Raw genomic sequence first — 19117 nt, forward strand, 5'->3', positions numbered from 1 at the left:
ATCAATCAAGAGTAAAAAAAACGAACACCAACATTGAATGGCATACACCACCATATATAATAAGTTTGATTGGACTCAATTCATCAACACTACTAAAAATTAATTATTATTACTCATAAATTAGATCCTAATTAAACATAAGTATCAAAATGGCATACAAAACTTATAGTAAAAGTTCTATAAATGAACAAGAATCTAGTAATAGACTCCGTCAGTTCCTTCTTTCCTCGGCCTACTTCTAATAAGCATATTCATATGAAAACTCAGAAACCCCAACCATAGCAGAAAGAATCTGAGAAACAATAAAGAAAGAACCCACAAATATAATCACAATAAGAAGAGCAGAAATGGGATTCTTAAGCAGCTCAATTATAGGCTGAAAAAGTGTATAAACAGCCCCAGTACTAACAGTAAGAGCATACAATGCATATCTTCTAACATTCTCCCAGAATTCCTCCATTAATGGGCCTTCTGGGCCTAAAGCCCATGCCTTATCTTGGCCCATTAACAGCATCAGAAGCCCAATTGAAGCAGCTCCTGTTATCACCTGTATACTCCTCTTTCTCAACTCTTGATGATGATCATCATCACCTGATGATGATGTAACAGTTATTTGTTCTTCTTTGTGGGATTTTATTAACCATTGTTGGGTTTTTGATGGAGGATTAATGGGATTTGGGAAATGGAAGGATGAAGAATTTGGGATTAGGGTTTTAGTTATGGGTTGTTTAAGTGGAAGGGAATGGAGAAATAGTTGAGATTTCAATAAAATAGTCTTCATTGATTTGTTTTGAGTAGATTGAAGTTTGGGGAAGATTGTATAGCAATTGGCAATGGTATTAGTGGAAGGAATCAAGAAGTGCCTCATCTTTGTGGTGTGATGTGCCTCATCTTGTTATCTTTGTTAAATGGGCCCCTTTTGAAAAAACACAAAATATAGTGTAGAAATTAGAAGAGAAATTTCACTTTTATTAAAATTTTTCCATAGTATCTAATTTATGGCTTATCTAGCTGTCGTAGTATTTTCCGTTAAATTCTTATTAATTTCCGTTTAATTTACCATTCTAACATTTTTACCTTTATTAAGTGTTGGTTGTTAACTTTATAATTAGCCTTAAATCATTTTTATGCTCTCAAATGTTTAATTTAACCATTTTAACGTTCAACGGTGAATTAAACGATAAATTAAACATTTGAAAGTTTTGGTAAATTAAATGATGTATTAAACGTCAAAATGATGAATTAAACATCGTAGAGCATAAGACAAATTATAAAGACAAAAACAACACTTAATAAGGTAAAAACGTCAAAATAGTTAATTAAACGAAAATAGACAAAAATTTAACGGAAAATGCTACGACAGTTAGATTAGGTATAAATTGGATGCTACCATGCGGAAAAATTTTACAAAAGTGCTACCACTAGCGTTTTACGAAAGTTCGATGCTACTATGTGAAATTTCCCAAATCAGAATTGTGATAGAGATTTTCATTCTTATTACACTAATTCTTAAATGAGACGGATCTCTATTGGGCTGGCCTAATATGCATTTTTTGTCTTAAAGTGATCACTTATAACGTTAAAGTGATTACTTATAATTTTAAAATAATTACTTTTTATAGTCTTAGAGTGATTAATTATAACCTTAAAACAATCACTTACGATGTTAAAGCAATTAATTAAAGTAATGGGCTAATTATATGAACCATCTCATGGTGAGGCGGTCTCATACAAGACGAAATGTTCTAATTATCAAATTGATTTAGAATTATATTTATGCATTTTATTTATCTTTATTTAATATTTAACGATCACATTTGGGTGATTAGATACAGGCTTGTGAAGTTAACGTCAGTTCACTCAGTCTTATTTTTTGCAGGAAATACTCATGATCTTTCTCGAGTTGAAGGACTCATTGGCCGCGCTCTCCTTAATGGGGTATGAGTTGCTGCCGTCCTTTCCTCCCCAGACCCTACTCGTAGTTTTATGGGCGGAATGCACTGGGTATGATGATGATGATATTTTAGGTTGAATTAAAAATGATTTTTGTATTAATGTTAATTTTTTTACATAATTTTAACTTTATTTTAAAGTTAAGTTTAGTTTTTAGGTAAAAAAATGTCTGATCGTCGGCTTGTTTTGAATATATTTGTTAATTTCTTTCTTAACAATGTAACTTATTAGTTACTTCATCAGTTGCTTTTATACAATGTTTAATTATAATAACATTCGTATTATATTATTATATTATTATTTTAAAATTATTATAAAATAAAAAATCATTAGTTGAATATATGGTATAATAAATAGTGTTATCATACAAATGTTTTTGTTATTGTTTGTTTTGTTATTCTTAAATTTTATTATTGTAAAAAATAAAGTATAAAAATATTTAAAGAAAAAAAGTTTTACTTTTCAACTTACTCCATAAGAATTATAAATTTTATAGTTATGAGTTTCAACTAAATTTAATGATCTAACCTTTATTTTACATTCAAATAAAATGATAAAATCAAACTCATTAAAAATGTAATAACGAGATTAATTTCAAATTCGACTTAGACACATATGTTATGTTTTCAAGTGTTTGATGGGATTTTAGCCTTATAAATTCTTAAATGAAAAACATTTCATGGTGCGATCATGTCTACTAACTCAGTATACACTTACTATCACTTATAACCAATCATAGAATCTAATAAATCATACTATCTAATAAAAAGACTGTAAAATTTTCATGGCATTCTCATAGTGATTAACCATCATATCGTACAATCTAATAAAAAGACTAAAATTTCACATGACATTCTCATGGTGATTTGCCATATGAAATAATTCTTACCAAAGTTAAATCAACTTATTCCTTAATTTAAGTATTTGCTAATTAATAAAGTTTCTTCATTAAAATTTTAATTTCTATAATATTTCATCAAGAAATAAAAGATATGTGATAATTAAAAAATATTTTGAAAATGACAAAGAATCATTATGATAATTTTGTTGGAAAATTACCCAAATTTGCCTAAAAAAATACACCATTTTAATTAATACACAAATTCTTGTAAGTATCCCTAATTGGGCCGGCTCATTATATTTTTTAAAATATTTATATAGGCATTAAGAATGATGTAAGTAGACATTTAAGATATTGAAAGTAGACATTAAGGATACATTAAGTAGGCATTAAGAATACAATAAATAAACATTAATCTTTAATAGGTTGGGTTTAAGATACGTCTCTCAAAGGGAAAGAGACGGTCTCTCAAGAGACTAGCTGTAATTAATACTTATATTAACAACCGAGTCTTTTTTGTTAAAAGCACTATATATTCGAACATTCTCCATCTATTTTCTAAGAAATATTATAATTTTATAACACTTTTATTAAAAATTTATGTTTATATATTTTGATACTAACAAATTCGTAGGAAGCAAATTTTTATGTTAGTCCCTTATAATATTAAAGTAGTTGATTAGAGAACTGAGTGAATTATATACTCTTGTCACCTAAGACTTACCTTTTTAAGTTTTGATATATGCGGTTGAGTTGAGCAATATTCAATTATGAGTTGATTGAGTTAATTTTGAGAGGTTTAGTGTTTAAAACCTTCAACCGCAACGACCAGCAGCCTTCTACAGTTGTTCCCAACACAGAGACAACCCAATCAAAAACCCTTTCCATCCCCAGTCTTAGTATCACTTTCCAGTTTCCAATTCCCACTCTCCCAAACAATAAAATTTTCAATTTTTTTGATGATCATTAATCATAATCGATTTTCCTCTTCGATATTCCCCGTAATTATATATTCCCTTCTGAATTTCCCCAGTACCAATACAACAGGTGATTCTCTCTTCCTTTTTTTTAGATGTTCAAATGTTATAAAGAAATGAAATTCACTTAACATTTAGGTTTTAATTGTAATTGCATTGTTATCATATGGGTTGTTTGGTTATAATCAATGTTTCCCCCATTTCCCCATATTTTGTTTAGTTGATTATACCCATTAAAATTTCTGGGTTTGTTTGTTTTTCTGTTTGTATCTATATCTGGGTTTTACGTAAAATTTAATACATCGTAAGGATTGTTTATCTATATTTAATATGTTTCCCCATTTTCCTGTATTTTGTTTAGTAGATGATGAATGCCCATCAAAATTGTTGTGAATATTGACATCCAAAGGAAACTATGCAAGAACAAAAGCAAGAACACCAATATGTAATGATTCCTTAATGTTGTTAGGCCGTGAAAATTCGTCACATGATCACCCCATGGGCCATTTGTGTGGACACACACGGGTTTGTGGGCCCGAACCCACCCCATGTGTGTGTCCACACAAGTGGGTCCATGGGACGATCATGCGACGAATTGTCATGGCCTAACAAATGTACCCTCACTCACTTTGTAGAGGTTTCTGAAACTCCTATGGATTGTTTAACTATATTCTATATGCCCATCAAAATTGATCTTAATTTTGTTGTAGTATATAAACTTTGTGGGATTTATTGCAATCAGGATATTGATGGATGAAAAGAGATTTGTCTCATGGGAGGAACGGATTATTTCGAAGGAAAAAGGTAATCGTAAAGTTCATTATTACCTTATTGATTCAATGGAGGAGTCTGTGCTGGCTGTTGAAGGCACTGAAAGGAGTATTAGACATATGTTATATGTTGTTTCTGAAGAATTTATTAATGATTATGCCTCCTTTACTAATGTTAATACTATCACCAAATGGCGGTCTCGAAGAGAAGTCATAGATTGGCTCTCTGAGGTAGTCTCGAAACAGCAAAAGTCGCGGTCTGGTGAGTCTTTATGCTTATTTACTGCTACTTAATGGATGCTTTTCTATTCTAAAATACGTTGTTGGACCTTGTTTTTTCTGTAAGTTGAGAGGACAATGTTGATTCTAACGAGGGTAACATCAGTTTAGTATGAAAAAATCTTGCTTGTGACCTTGTGGATTATCTTGTGCAATTCTGATGAATGATGGTAACGAGTGTCACACGATTCACTAATCTCTTTGCGAATCACGAATCAAAAAGCGTATTATAGTCGGTTTTGGGCTATTTTAGGGTCATTTTCAGTGGATCGTGAATTCAAAAAGTGAATTTTTCAGTGGATCGTGAATTCAAAAAGTGAATTAACTGGCGAATCATGTTACACTGGTAACGACTATTGTCTATATTTACTATTGTTTCTAAACTCTATGACAATTACCGTAAAAGAGGCTTGCGATTTTGGATGTTATAAACCTTAGGGGTTTCGACTAATGTGGTTGAGAGTTTGTGATTGGGAGGATATAGATAAAACCTTGCAATCTGTTTTATCGTTTTGTGTTGCGTAAGTTACTCTTTCGAGTATAATGGAAGACCTCTCATGTGTCAAAATCTGTTAAGTTTCTTAAATTGGAAGTACTGAAATGGTTTGATAATATTGCTTGAACAAAAGAGGTTAAGACATTTCTATCTGATATGTCTTGTTACCATCCTCCCTTTGGAAACAATCAAAGCAAGATCATAAGAAAGATAAATTTTACGTGATGTATGCTATAGTAATTTCCGGGATCTTCTTGAATGTTGTTTATATTCGCAAGATTATGGTCTCTAAAGCTATTAATGGAATTGTAATATTAACATTACATCTGTTAAGTCTTTAGTACATAATAGAATATACACTGGATACGTCATTTCGTTAGATTAATCACGGAGAATAAGTTTTGTATCTCTTTAAACTTCTGTTCTATATTTTTAGAGATAATCTATATCATTGAGCTTGATTTTCCTCTAATGTTTGATTTTCTACATAAACTATGTTTGTGATTTCTACTACTATGATGATTGCTAGCGTTGCTAATAAGAACTTTTGATGTTTTGTCAGAATTATCAGATGATGGTTTTGTGCAGCCTTTTCAGGTTTGCGTTCGTAAATCGAACAGTCTTTTGATATCTCATTCCCCTGTGATGGTACGTATATGCGCTATTTCGATAAGGTTTTCCTTATCGACTATTGCTGACTTTGCTGATTTTCTTGTTTAGCTTCCCAGGAAGTTGAAGGCTGAAAATTCCGATATTGTGTGGAACGGAAAAGGTTGGACTTGTTCCAAACAACTCATGCATTACCCATCTTTGAACCGAGCAGGGTTAATCATATCTGTAAGAATCTACCTCTTATAATATCGTCCTGCAGTAACATTTGCGATCTTTACACTTAACCCATCATTTCCGCAGGTGCATTCCTTCGTGTTCATCATGTCTTCAGAAGGAAATCGTTACCTTGGTTACTTAGAAGATATGTACGAGGATAATAAGACGCAAAAGAAAGTAAAAGTGCGGTGGTTCTATCTTGATGAGGAAATTTTAAGTTTAGTGTCTGTGCTGGATGCCCATCCCCGGGAAGTATTTAAAACACCTTATGTCCAAGCGATTAATGCGGAATGTATCAATGGACCTGCTAGCGTCTTAACTCCCCAACATTACGAGCAATGTTTGTCTATTCTACCGCATTCTATCTTGTGCCGGGTACATTTTTGCTTCAGACAGTTAAAAAAGACAGAGATCAGACCTTTTACTGTGAGCAAACTGCTGGGTTATCGTAATCAAGCAGCTTTATCTTGTATAAAACATCTTTTCTCTAAGAAGAAGACCAAGGATCATAATTTTAGCGAGGGTCAGCAAGGAAACTCAGCTATTGGGAATGTTCATAAAAAAGCTTATAAAAGAAAGAGGCTTTATGAAGACCAAAAGGGTGATGTCAAAGTACGAGGTTGTAGTAAAAAGATGTGTAGAGCTGAAACCAGTCCCGCTGTATTGGGGAGTGAAATGATAAAAGCGGTGTCATCGTACCGAAAGCTGAAGATCACGTTTGCTGGGAGAACAGTGGAGCTTGGAACAAATGTAGAAAGGCATCATGACGTTGATGCGTCTACTTCATTTAAGATCGATGATGAGATAGAGCTTCTTTGTCAAGATAGTGGTGTCCGAGGTTGTTGGTTCAGATGCACGGTTTTGGAGACCTCCCGGAAGAATTTGAAAGTTCAATATTGTGATCTGGAGGATGCTGATCAATCCGGAAATTTGCAGGTAATTGTACATCTTGAAGGTTTACATATATATCATGCTTTTACACGCTCTTTATCTAGCCCCCACATTACTATATTTGGCTAGTTCATCGTTTGCTTTGAATCAATCATGCATAAACGTTACAGCCCATTTGGTTAACGGTACTAATTGGTGGTAATGAGAATGATTTATTGTGTAAATTTTCATGATATGTATTATGTCATTCCCATGGTAATGAAAGTTTGATCATAAAAATGTTTTTGTTCACAATTTTTCATTACCACGTAATACCACATGTTTAGATGGTAATACATTGGAATGAATTTTGTTAAGAAAATGAGATTGTTAAAGGAGAATCAGCATGACCATTAAATTTGTCAAGAGATATATCTATCAAAATTATATTAGCTTTCCATTACCGTTTCCACTAATTAATTCCAATTACCAAATGGGCTGTTAGTTTCTATAAAAATAACGACTTAAAATGTTTTTATATATGTTTGTTACAGGAGTGGGTTACTTCATCTAAAGTGGCAGCTCCGGATAAATTGGGCCTGAGATGCTCTGGCCGTCTTACTACCCGTCCACGTCCACCTAAGGACTGTGGTGACTGCATCCTTGAGGTGGGGGCAGCGGTGGATGTTTGGTGGTGTGATGGTTGGTGGGAAGGTGTCATCATCGCTACTAACGTTTGTGAACCTGATCACCTACTTATTTACTTTCCTGGTAAGCTGTACTCCTTAGCTTTATTCCTGCAGTCAACCATTTACAGCCACCTCTTCACTTAGTCACTTTACCGCCACTTAAATAATTTGAATCACTGTTAACTCTTTGTATGTTCACTGTTGATTTTCCGTAAACTTTCGGTTTTAATCATTTTGATGACTTCTACTAACGGAACCAATCTGGATATAAACATTTGTACTCACTAGTTCGTACTTTATAGTCACACCATGAAGTCGTGGAAAGAGTGATAGAACATCACTTGATAAGACGTAGGCAGGCATGAAAGAGGAGGATTTTTATGAAAGATCATTGGGGACTAGATTATTGTTTCGTGTAGCCAATCTCGTTTTATGGGATCGAGGCTCCGGCATTGTTGTTGTACTCATTAGTCCTTTGGAACCAATATACATTATGAATGTGTCTACCTCATGGAATAAAACTGCGGCTGCGTATGTGTTTGCGGAACCAGTTGCGGTTTCGTGGAAAACGGCTATAACGGTGTAATAACGTGAATCGCGGCCGATACGGTGTGAATTTTTGTAAAAAATAAGGAAAACGGCATGGTTTTCTAGCAACACTTTTCATTTTCGTTGTTTGTTTGCAGCATTCCTTTTTTGAAAATGTTCTCACCACTTTCACATAATTTGTAGGAATTAGATTACATATACTAGGCTCGTCATATGTATGAAAGTCACTCTATGATTCTTGTTTTCCGGAAGAAAAACGATTGTCCTTTTAAAAAGGACAATTTTGCGAAATCAACCTTAATTACTCGAGTCATCGTTTTCTTTATTTGATTTCGTTGTACATTGAACCGAGGAACTCACTCTCCTAGGTATGACCCCTTTGTGACGGAACTATCGAAACATGATAGCTTTTACTTGAAAGATAAACCAGCATCTTGTTTAAAAGTAATTCATTTCCTCACTTCAGCCTACCTCGTAATTATGACTAAACGTTAACTTTGTGATGCGGTTTTTGGTTCTTAGGAGAAAACAGGTATTTGACAGTTGAAAAATCGCATGTACGGACTGCCAAAGATTGGATCAACAGTTCATGGGTGAACGCAAAGACAAGGCCTGATATTCTCTCTTACATCTCCGCAACTTCAAACTCTTGCTTGAATAATTGTGCTATGCCAACTATTTCAGAAGTTGCTGAAGCCGAAGAAGATGGACTTGACGCACCTGTCAAAGCCACACACGATTAGGTCCACAGTCGTACAAGTATTGAGAACATTATGGCATGTAGGAGGTATCCAATGAAACATACATTTTTGAGGTCGAATTGGTGAGCAAGTAGTTAAAGATCGTGTAGGCGGAAATGTAGGAAACGTAGTTGGAAATAACAAGCAACGGAACTCTGGAAAAACGCCTCAGATGAAGCCTTTTTCTTGGGTGTAAAACTCGAATGCAAGTAAATTCTGTTTTGTACATACACTCAGAGTCTCATTGATTTAGGGGGGGGGGGGGGGGGGGGGGGGGGGGGTACTATAAATGGGTTGATTCATTTTAGCAACAGTTTTTTGGGATGATGTATAGATTATAGAAAAAAAAAGTTAACTATTGATTCAAAATATACAAGGACTAGTAAACTACCGATGATTAAATATCTTCTTTTTTATTGCATTTTAACAACAGTTTTTGTTTGTTTTTTGTTGATGAGAATCCTTTTTACATTTACTATACCGATGATTAAATATCTTCTTTATTACATTTTAACAGCCGTTTTTGTTTATTTTCTATTGATGAGAGTTCTTTTTACATTTACTATCTATTATCTCTGTTTTAAAATACTACTACTTGCAACTGATTGTTTTAAAATATCACTATTAATTATTAATTACAAGTATAATGATATATTACTATCAACTTGAATTGCGTGTTTAACGGATATTTGACAATATAATAATTGTTATGTGCCTTGCTCTCAAAACAAACCCAATTTTGTCATACACTATTCATTTAGGCTGTCATTTTGATTTCAATACATATTTTTTAATTGAAATAAGTAGGATTGTTTAATACCATTATTTATCCTAATCTCTTTGAAAAACTTATTTTTTCTATTTTTTCATTCACTTAGTTACACCATCCACTTGTTTATTCCTTCTCCTAGGCCTTTTTGGTAAATGTTTAGTTGTCAATTGATATGCTTTTTTGTTTCACTTTTAGCTTTTAGTTTATTGAATATCCTAACGATAATTTATTTTTTGTTAATGACACTTAATCAGCTACAAATTTAGTTATTAGCTTAGTTGAAAAGATGACTTGTAAGCCAAATGAAAAAAATAATGTTTGATCTTTTACCATTGACTTTTGACTTGTTAATTATATTTTTTTACTAATAATTAACAATGAACAACTTATTAACCAAATATTTTATTTATATCTGACTTATACAATAGAAAAGTTAATACTATTAAATAGTTAAACTAATCAACGGTCAATTGCCATCTATTCACTAGGTGCAAATTAATAAACAAATTTTCACAATTTGGCATGAGACACGATAAACATGATCCCAATACGACACAATTTCCATAGTTAAACTTTATTTTTAAGTGGCCAACGAAAAGATCACACGACATTAACACAACTTGATACGGTAAACTTTAATTAAAAAAAATAGACACGACATATAGATGACCGAGTGGGATTAACCAATGAATATCAGTATCAACACAAGTATGACGATGATATCCCGCGTTTATCTAAATTTGAAGTTCAAAAACACGAGCACCCGACAAAATGCTACTACATGTCAAAAAGTCTCTAATAATCCTTCCAAAATTATCAGAAAATAATCTCAAATTTCTTCAAATATTAGGAGTACATACTTCTCATAACTACTTTACTATTTGTTGTTTTCCCTAATTCAATTTCAAATTTCAATCTTCTGTTACCCTAAATTTTCTCCCCTTTTTTCGCACTTCAACAATCTCTCAATCTCTCTACGCAAATGTCTTCCTATGGAATCCGCAAAGCTGCATCTCGCTACAATTCATTCGATTCTCAAACTTCTTCACCATCATCTTCTGTTGAATTCAAATCATTTTCTTCAAACTCTAAATCTTTCTTGAAAAATGATGGTCCAAAAGCCAATTCAATTGTCAAAGTTAATTCTGTTAAAAATCAGCAAAATTTTGCTTCCATGGTTAAGAAATTCATGGAGAAGAGAACGAATTCCAGCTCCAAAACTAAGTTGCCGACAAATAATGGCGATCGAGCATTGCCATTGGTTATTCCTGCTGATTTTATTGCAGAGGATTTGAAGAAATCTGCGAGAAAAGGATCAAATTTAAGTAACCTGCCGAAGAAATTGTTTGGTAAAGGGTCGAATTCGAGCTCGGGTGAGAAGAAGGTGAAGGCATTGACAGAAGTGAAGTCGAATACAAGGACTTTAGCAATGGTGCTGAGGAGCGAGAGGGAGCTTCTTAGCTTGAATAAAGATCAAGAGGCAGAGATAGCTGAGCTTAAGTCTTTGCTTCAGGAACGCAATCTTGAAGTAATTTTTACATCTTTCATTCTTCAAATCTTCGTTTAGTTTCATATAGCTGCTGCACTTATTGGTTTCATGCTATATAATGCATTATTTGACCCTTACTATCTTTAGTTGCCGTAATTGAAAATTATAAAATTGATATTACGAAAATATTAATTTTGTTCGATTTAAACAAGGTTGCACTTGACTATGACTTATCTTGTGGAGATCACTTTACAAATGTAGCAACTATGGGAGGTAGCATAATATTTGGTATTATCATGATAGAATGATAGTAGTGAATTTGGGTATAGGGGGAAGCTTGAAGTACGTGTGATGTTTCCATTTTTTAGAGTTTATAGACAATCAATATGACAACTTCGCATGTTTGTGTTTGCATTAGGGATTGCCATGATAAATTGATGAATAGTGAGGTTTCATCTTATGCCTTTAAAGTTGGGGTCTAAAATTTAAATACTGATAGTTTAAGAACTGATCAACTGTTTCACTATTGGTGTATTATGATCACAACAGTTTTATTGGTGTATAGATAGCTTATACTTTGATTAATCATGTTTAATTGTTCTCATAGATATTATAGTACTCCCTTGGTTGCAAGTTAGTATCAAATTGTTTCTATCTCTTAAAAAGGATGAATATTTTTTGCTAAATAGTTTACTGTATCCTTCATAATAACTGAATTTGTATGTTTCCATTTGCTTAACTAAATGTTGGAAAATTACGAGGAAGCTCAATTGAATGTCATTAAAGTGGTAGTACTACTTGGAAAAGGAAAAGTGACGGGCTTTTTTTTGGATAGAAGGAAATTCTAATTAGGCTAAGATTGTGATTAATTAGCTGACCCATATGTTGGTATTAAGGCTTTGGCATTGTTGTATACAATGTGTTGGATGTTGATATTTGGTAAGTGGACAAAGATCATTTGGCTTTACAATGTGTTCTGTATGTTGAAAGACTTGGTTTTGGGGCTCAGCAGTAGCTGTTGTTTATGTGTTTGCTTCAATTGTTACAGGTAGAGAAGTTAAAGGATTTATGCTTGAAGCAAAGGGAAGAGATAAAGGCACTGAAAAGTGCCGTTTTATTCCCAGAAGAGATGAACTTGCAACTAGAAAACCTGTTAAAGAAGCAAGGTTCAGAACTCAAGCAAGCAAGGCAGGTCATTCCTACTCTTCAGAGACAGATTTCTTCCCTCACGGGTCAGCTACAGTGCCTTTCCGAAGACATTGCTGAGGTATTATTGTCACCTTCAAAAGGTCTTAGTATAAATTGAAGCCTTATACCAGCACTATTGAAAATTACTTGTTCTAGTACTATATTTTACTTCGCCATTCAAAAATTGGATTCTAGTTTTGCAAGTGAATAGAAATTTTCGATGAGTTCTTCATGCCCTGTAAATGAATTTGAAGAGGAAGTCTTCCTTTGGCTTATAGATTATTACTTGTTTACTGTATATTTTCCAAGATTCAAACTTAATGTTGAATTAAGGATTTAGAACTCCCTGCCTTATACAGTGCAAATATGCTACAGTACGTTTGATGAATTCTCAACATTTGAAATTTGTTAGACAAGAACTACTAATTGATTATTGGTTGATATTGCTATGGTTACAGGTAAAGGCAGTAAAGTACACAGGCAAGACATATAGCTCACCAAGAACACCGATATATGCTCAAGAAGAGGCCGCTAATTCTCTGGTATGTATTTCATCCTCAGATGTGGGGATTGTAAGTGACTTTCGTTCAATATGTTGGTTGCCCCAGGTTGTAGATGACAAGGAAAGTAAATACAATTAGAAAAATTATCCAAGGGATTGGACTTGGGAATTATTTGCCTACAATTGAACCTTGAATTGATAAATACAGCTTGACCTTTGGCTCTATAACTTTGGCAATCTACATTGTTTTTCAAGTGATGTTAATGCAAAAACTGATTCAGGATTTCAGTGATGATGAGCCGAGTACACCTGATAGTCCAGATGACATGTTATTGAACGATGTGAACCCATGCTTGACACCTTGTTATTCAAAGATGAAATCCAAGGTACTTATCACCCTTTGTTCATGAGATGAGTTGTAATTCATTAGTATTTTTACTTTGTTCCATTTTTTTTGGGTTGGGGGGGGGGGGGGGGGGGGGAAGATCCCGTCCATTCTTGATGGAGCTAAAGATTTATAGTTTTTGGTTTTACGGATTATCATGAACATAGTAAAAATACTCATTAAATTATTTGCACTTTTTCGGATCCCAAAACCCTACCTAAATGGATGTCATTTGGCATTGGGGTAATGACATGTTTTTTGGACAATGGTAGCATCATATTAAGAAACATAACTAAGAGCTATTTTGTTCCTTCATTGAATGGTTCTCCATGTTGATTTTGATATTGTAGGAATTTGGGGAAATAGGCTGTGATGAAAATGTTTATGAAGTGACTCAAGAATGTAGGAAGATATCAAGAAGTTCTGATCACTTTAAAAGTTTAAGACTAGAGAATAGCACTACTCGTGCACCTTTTCGCAAGTCGGATGAAAGTAAATACAAAAAGAGAATGGATCATCATGTTTTTTGAAGCATTGTCTTGAGGTTCTTAAAATTTGTATTATCAATTATTTTTTTTGAGTTGTCATAATGCTGTTAGTTTTTACACGCCTAATAATTTTGCCATAAGATGAAGGTGACAATATCCTCTATGTTTTTGTCTAATTCAATTCTACTATGCAAACTTTAAGAATGTGTATGGTTTATCAAGAGATGATTAATTAGTAAATGAGAAATCTGCGTCGGTTCCTATCTTTATTTTTCGCCATCTCCATCTCTTTTCTCTATTTCCGTGTTCCACTCCCTTAGCGGCTCGATAGATTTGAGGGTTGAGTAATAGGAGTTGATGTTTTAGTTGCTCGAACAAGGAAGATAAACTAGAGCGGAGCAAAATGCCAAATAATTATATGACTATGTGCGCTTTTCATACCTGAGGCTCTTATTGTATTATACCAAGACATTCTACCAATTGCCTTTTATAGTAGGTTTTAAAACATAAGGATGGAGGATACTTTTTTATAGGCATGAAACACATCATTTAGTAAGTAAAATGTAAAACTTGTTTGGTCCAATCTAAGCCAACACAACAATATCAAAGCTTATCCCGGCTTATCCTAATCCACTTTATGATCCAATAAATAAATTATAATGCTTGTATACTTCCATTTATTTGGATTTTTTTTCTAACCATATTTTCCTCTATACCCAAGCCTAGAAAATGCATTTAGTCCAACATGACGAAAAAACATATAATAACACAAAAATGTATAAAGGCCAAAAAGTTATTACCAGTGCAATATAGGATTACATATTCATACTAAAAACTAAATGCTTTTAGTCACTAGTTCTCCCAAAATATCAAGTTTAAAAGTCCAATATACACATACATAGCTCAAATCTTACATAGAACCAAGGAAAAAACTATCCAAAAACACAACCACATAAAGATTGTTGATTTGTTATAAAAGATAGTTTTGTGAAAATTTTCCTTGTTATATGTAGTATATATATGTATACAACATCATTCTAGTAGCCTACCAACTTAAGTTCATCTTCCTTTTGTTCCCGCCATACAATCGAAAGAGGCTATAAGCCGAGATACAGGAGAGAAGTACAGTGCAGAGACTAACAGCCACCGAACTTGCAATTCCTTTGGCTATTTGGTTACAGAACTTTTCGTAAAATCCACACGTCTTCATCCATTTCAGTTCTGTCTGTCCAAATTTTCCGATAACAGATGACTGCATTGCTGCTGCTACTGCTGCAAGAGTCAGATATGCCATCACCTGCGAAAATGCAAAATTCCCTACTGGTTATGACTTAGGAGCATCTGGCAAACGAGAAATGTATTCTTCCTAATCTTGCTAGACACAATTTTTCTTAGCTAGAAAAACTAATATTTGATTAGCTTTACGACTACCTTCCTAGCTGGTTAACATTAACTTGTTGCCATTATACCAATTACTGATAAAACAATGTCGATGCAAATCCAATTAGAGATATGTTGAAATGCTTGTGGTTCAGCGGTTTTAGTTGAAAAAGAAAATCATCTCTCAGGGCCTCAAGCTCGTATATTTCATTAGTCGAGGCAAAGACACTTACGGGCACAGAGGAGGAAACAATGTTCGGGAGCCCTAAAATTGTTCGAAAAACAAGGTCGTTACTTAGGCCAACCTCTAATGTAAAACAATATATGATGCTACACTCATACGCTCCCTAAACAAAGAAGGAAATCGACTAAGTCTTACAAATACACCAATGACAAAATCCTAAAGCTTAGAGCAAGTCTAAGCATGGCAGTGTGAATTCAGCCTCGTCTCGCAAAATGTAGAGATTTAGAAAGAGTGTCATATGATTCACTAATCTCCTTGCAAATCGTGAATCAAGAAAAGTGATTTATGTTCGATTTTGGGCTATTTTAGGGTTATTTCAAGCGTATTGACCATTTAAAAAGCGAATTAACTGGCAAATCATATTACAAATGAAACCTGAAAGATTCATCTGTACTTAAGTTGTGCTAGTTATTCCACAGAACCAATTCTTCAAAATCCTAGTCAATGAAAAATCTACCTGTAACCCATGGACTCTTTATAATAAACCAGATACTCACCAATCAGTTGTAATTAATGTAGGGGCACTGTTTTCTTTATGGACCATCAAAGGCTCAAATGCTACATAATGGTTAGTGTCAGTCTTTCAGTCTTATTAATGACACTTCTTTGATGATGGTATCTATTGCTCTACTACTTGAAAGAACAATAAAGGCATCACAACTTCTTAAATGAGACGGTTTGAAAATGAGACCATCTTTATTGAGCTAGCTCATGTATAGTTAGTGTTTTAAAGTGATTTCTTACAAGTTTAAAGTGATCAACTAGAAAAATAAGCTAATTATATGAGTCTGTCACAGTTTCATACAAGACAAGCTGTAAAGACATAATTTTCTTTATGGACCTTCATTTTGAAGTGGGCCAGAAACGTGATAATGGATACAATAAACTATGGAAATATGGAGAAAATTTCTTTGATCATTTAAACGATTTTTTTTATGATCATAAATAGCTAGCAAATATTTGATTTGTATATAAAGGATGACTTGGAGGAAGTGGAAAAAGATACAAATAATCTAGACTTATAAATTGAGTTAGTAGAAAATCGGAATGAATGGAAAAGAAGAATTCATATAGACAACAATTAAAACTGACATATTGGTTCATGTAGCTCGACCTCAATTATTCCTCACCATTTTTGTTCTTTGCATAGGACACTATTACATAAACTTTGTGACCAACATAAGATCATAAAATATACTTCCTCATTTTTGTATATGCCCTTCAGGCTTCAATAAATATTCCATAATCCATATTATTTGTCACTTCAAATATTAATGAAAGGTAGTAGTCATTTTAAAAGGCAGCATAAAAGGGAACGGGTAATATAATTTCTTGATACAAGTTATTAACTTAAAATATGCCTTATTTTATTGGGGCTAAATATTTATGATTTATGATTTTAGATTATAATAGACTATTAAATTGGCTCAATAAATCTTGTGCACTTCGAATTTATATGAACTTGCACGTCATATTTGCTACCAAGGGTTAATCAGAAACAAAAAATTGCATACATCCAACCCTCTGCTAATATACTAATGTGGACGACTACTAGAAATAATGTTATTATTGTTCTTGTTGTTGAACATACTACCCTAAAGAATCAAAATCCAGTTTTAAGGATAGAAGTTTACCTGATCACCAGAAAAAATGGCCCAAGCTAGAGGTTTGCTAAAGAGAACACTTCCTCTGATCATTTCCACAACACATCTCACTGCTTGAACCAAAGAATATGCAGCAGCTATGCCATTAGCTATCACCAAGAACCTGAATACCAATTACAAAATATGATTTACCAAATCACTATTAATTAACAAAAAAAATCCATAGAAGAAAATATAGGAAATTGATAACACCCGCAGAAGTGAGAGTTAATATTAAGTTTATATGTTTGTCAACTTCTCTCTTACATGTGACTTATTTTTTCCAATAGAAATAAATATGACTAGTAATCAAAGATATGGTATGGTTTGCGTCATCCAACCCTTTCAAACCCTGGTCGTAGCTTTTATAAAGGAGATATACCGACGTGGTCATAGCTTTTACAAACGAGATCAGATATACCGACCCTGTTCATAGCTTATATGAACGAGATATATCGGCTACGATGATGATGAATAATTTAATATAGAAGGATTTCTTACACAAGGGCTTTCATATCAGTGAATTTAGCCTTTTTTGTGATGGAGAAGATGACCTTAACTTCAGAATCAAACCCAATAAGAGAAGCAGCAAGAACAGAAAGCCCAAATATCAAAACCCTTAAAACCAATTCTGCAATTTTCACCCTCTTTTCAATAACTTTAGCAGTGCAGTTTCCATGGTGAACAGCTACATTTCCAGGACTTGTTCCAAAACTCATCTTCTCTACTTTTCACACAGTTTTACACCTTCACAATTTGCACTTGAAAAATCAGAAGCAAGAATGTGTTTAACAGTGAAGAAATGCTTCTAGCTTTCTTTTATAACACAAACTAAACAATCACAAATCACAATCAACCCAAAATGGGAAACAATAAGGAGAACAAAATGTAAAGAAATAGCTAATTCTTGAAAGGAGTAATGAATAAGGAAATTGCATATGGGTATTTCTTATAAAGACACATTTATCACAAATAAAAGAGATTTAGTGGACCCAAACATGCAAAAATAACATGGGTACCAAAATTCACCCAAAATCAAACATTTTTTAAAAATCATGGCAATAAATTATAATAATGGGTTGTTCGGCAAATAGTTGAATGTTAAAGCTTAGAGATTATACCTTATAACTAATTAAACTATTTGACTAGTTAATTTTAATAGTTTGGCTACTTAATTGTCTATTTTTAGCTAATAGAATTAAATTACAAAAATAAACTATTTTGCCGAACCCTCGGTAGTTGTAGGTTATTGTTCTTACTCTTAGTTGAAGTGAAAAATATAGAGGAGTGACAAGTGGTCAAATATAGGCAAAAATGGATGAAAAGAAGTTGCTTTTTAAACAACAAAACTCCTATATACTTATAGGAGTTATTCATTCATCAATGGTAGGGCAAAAAAATGAAACAAAAAGCTCTAAAAATTGGTAAGCTGGGGTCCAGTTGAGAGCATTTAAGTGCTCAAAAGAGTTGGAGCTTTCTTATGGGGAAGGATTCTTCCCCGTCCCAAGAAAGATGATCAGGAAGGGAGATATGAAATGAAGAAAAGACAGTTTTTTTTATGTGTTTAGGTGAAATGTATTGAAGGACATGAGAAAGTATTTATGAATAATTGAATGCCCATTACTTCAATATGATCATCGTACTTAGTGTATTATATTATAAGAGTCTAAAGAGGAAATAAAGACGGCAACTCATACCCATAAAGAAAAATGCGGTCAAAGAGTCCCTAGACTCAAACCGACCAAATGGAGATTAATAAGAGTGCTATTCGCATCTAATGAGCTAATCAAATGACACAAACTAATCAAATTTATATTTAAATTTGTCTCACTTACACAAGTTTTCTTTTTTTAGTGACGATCTCGTTACCTTTCTTGTAATTTCATTTACAAATGTATTCTCTATGCTCATCACACCTATTCATTTCTTTTATCTCATGTGTTTTGTTTATTCTCCAACTACAATGTAATATTACAATTTAATTAAAAATTAATCTTATTGGTTAAATCTCACTATAAAACTTATTTTTGTTAT

The 19117-nt window shown here is 33.1% G+C and overlaps 4 protein-coding genes across 6 annotated transcripts; 2 read left to right on the forward strand and 2 right to left on the reverse strand.

Moving 5' to 3' along the window:
- Window positions 1–33: 33 nt before the first annotated feature.
- Window positions 34–912, reverse strand: LOC130824265 (uncharacterized). Its single transcript, XM_057689196.1, has one exon. The coding sequence runs from the start codon at window positions 866–868 to the stop codon at window positions 239–241; it is 630 nt and encodes a 209-aa protein (XP_057545179.1). The 5' UTR covers window positions 869–912; the 3' UTR covers window positions 34–238.
- Window positions 913–3519: 2607 nt separating this feature from the next.
- On the forward strand, window positions 3520–9244 carry LOC130824200 (uncharacterized). Of its 3 annotated transcripts, none has more exons than XM_057689099.1 (8): window positions 3520–3841; window positions 4136–4216; window positions 4514–4803; window positions 5879–5964; window positions 6037–6153; window positions 6229–7080; window positions 7569–7785; window positions 8775–9244. In XM_057689099.1, exons 2-8 carry the CDS (start codon window positions 4143–4145, stop codon window positions 8993–8995), a joined length of 1857 nt encoding a protein of 618 aa, XP_057545082.1. In that variant the 5' UTR covers window positions 3520–3841; window positions 4136–4142; the 3' UTR covers window positions 8996–9244. The 3 variants fall into 3 exon arrangements, with proteins under 3 accessions (XP_057545082.1, XP_057545081.1, XP_057545083.1); XM_057689098.1 differs by having other exon boundaries at window positions 4133–4216; window positions 8775–9227; XM_057689100.1 differs by lacking the exon at window positions 4136–4216 and having other exon boundaries at window positions 8775–9227.
- A 1329-nt stretch (window positions 9245–10573) lies between these two features.
- On the forward strand, window positions 10574–14093 carry LOC130824317 (uncharacterized). The gene is made up of 5 exons (XM_057689254.1): window positions 10574–11292; window positions 12302–12520; window positions 12900–12983; window positions 13225–13329; window positions 13679–14093. Exons 1-5 carry the CDS (start codon window positions 10747–10749, stop codon window positions 13856–13858), a joined length of 1134 nt encoding a protein of 377 aa, XP_057545237.1. The 5' UTR covers window positions 10574–10746; the 3' UTR covers window positions 13859–14093.
- Window positions 14094–14604: 511 nt separating this feature from the next.
- LOC130823974 (CASP-like protein 2B1) lies at window positions 14605–18412 on the reverse strand. Its single transcript, XM_057688826.1, has 4 exons — window positions 18343–18412; window positions 17585–17830; window positions 17075–17207; window positions 14605–15113 (listed from the first exon to the last, which is right to left on the reverse strand). The coding sequence occupies exons 2-4, from the start codon at window positions 17800–17802 to the stop codon at window positions 14862–14864; spliced, it is 603 nt and encodes a 200-aa protein (XP_057544809.1). The 5' UTR covers window positions 17803–17830; window positions 18343–18412; the 3' UTR covers window positions 14605–14861.
- Window positions 18413–19117: the final 705 nt, after the last annotated feature.

Source organism: Amaranthus tricolor, chromosome 9 (genome assembly GCF_026212465.1).
Source record: "Amaranthus tricolor cultivar Red isolate AtriRed21 chromosome 9, ASM2621246v1, whole genome shotgun sequence".
Lineage (NCBI taxonomy): Eukaryota > Viridiplantae > Streptophyta > Magnoliopsida > Caryophyllales > Amaranthaceae > Amaranthus > Amaranthus tricolor.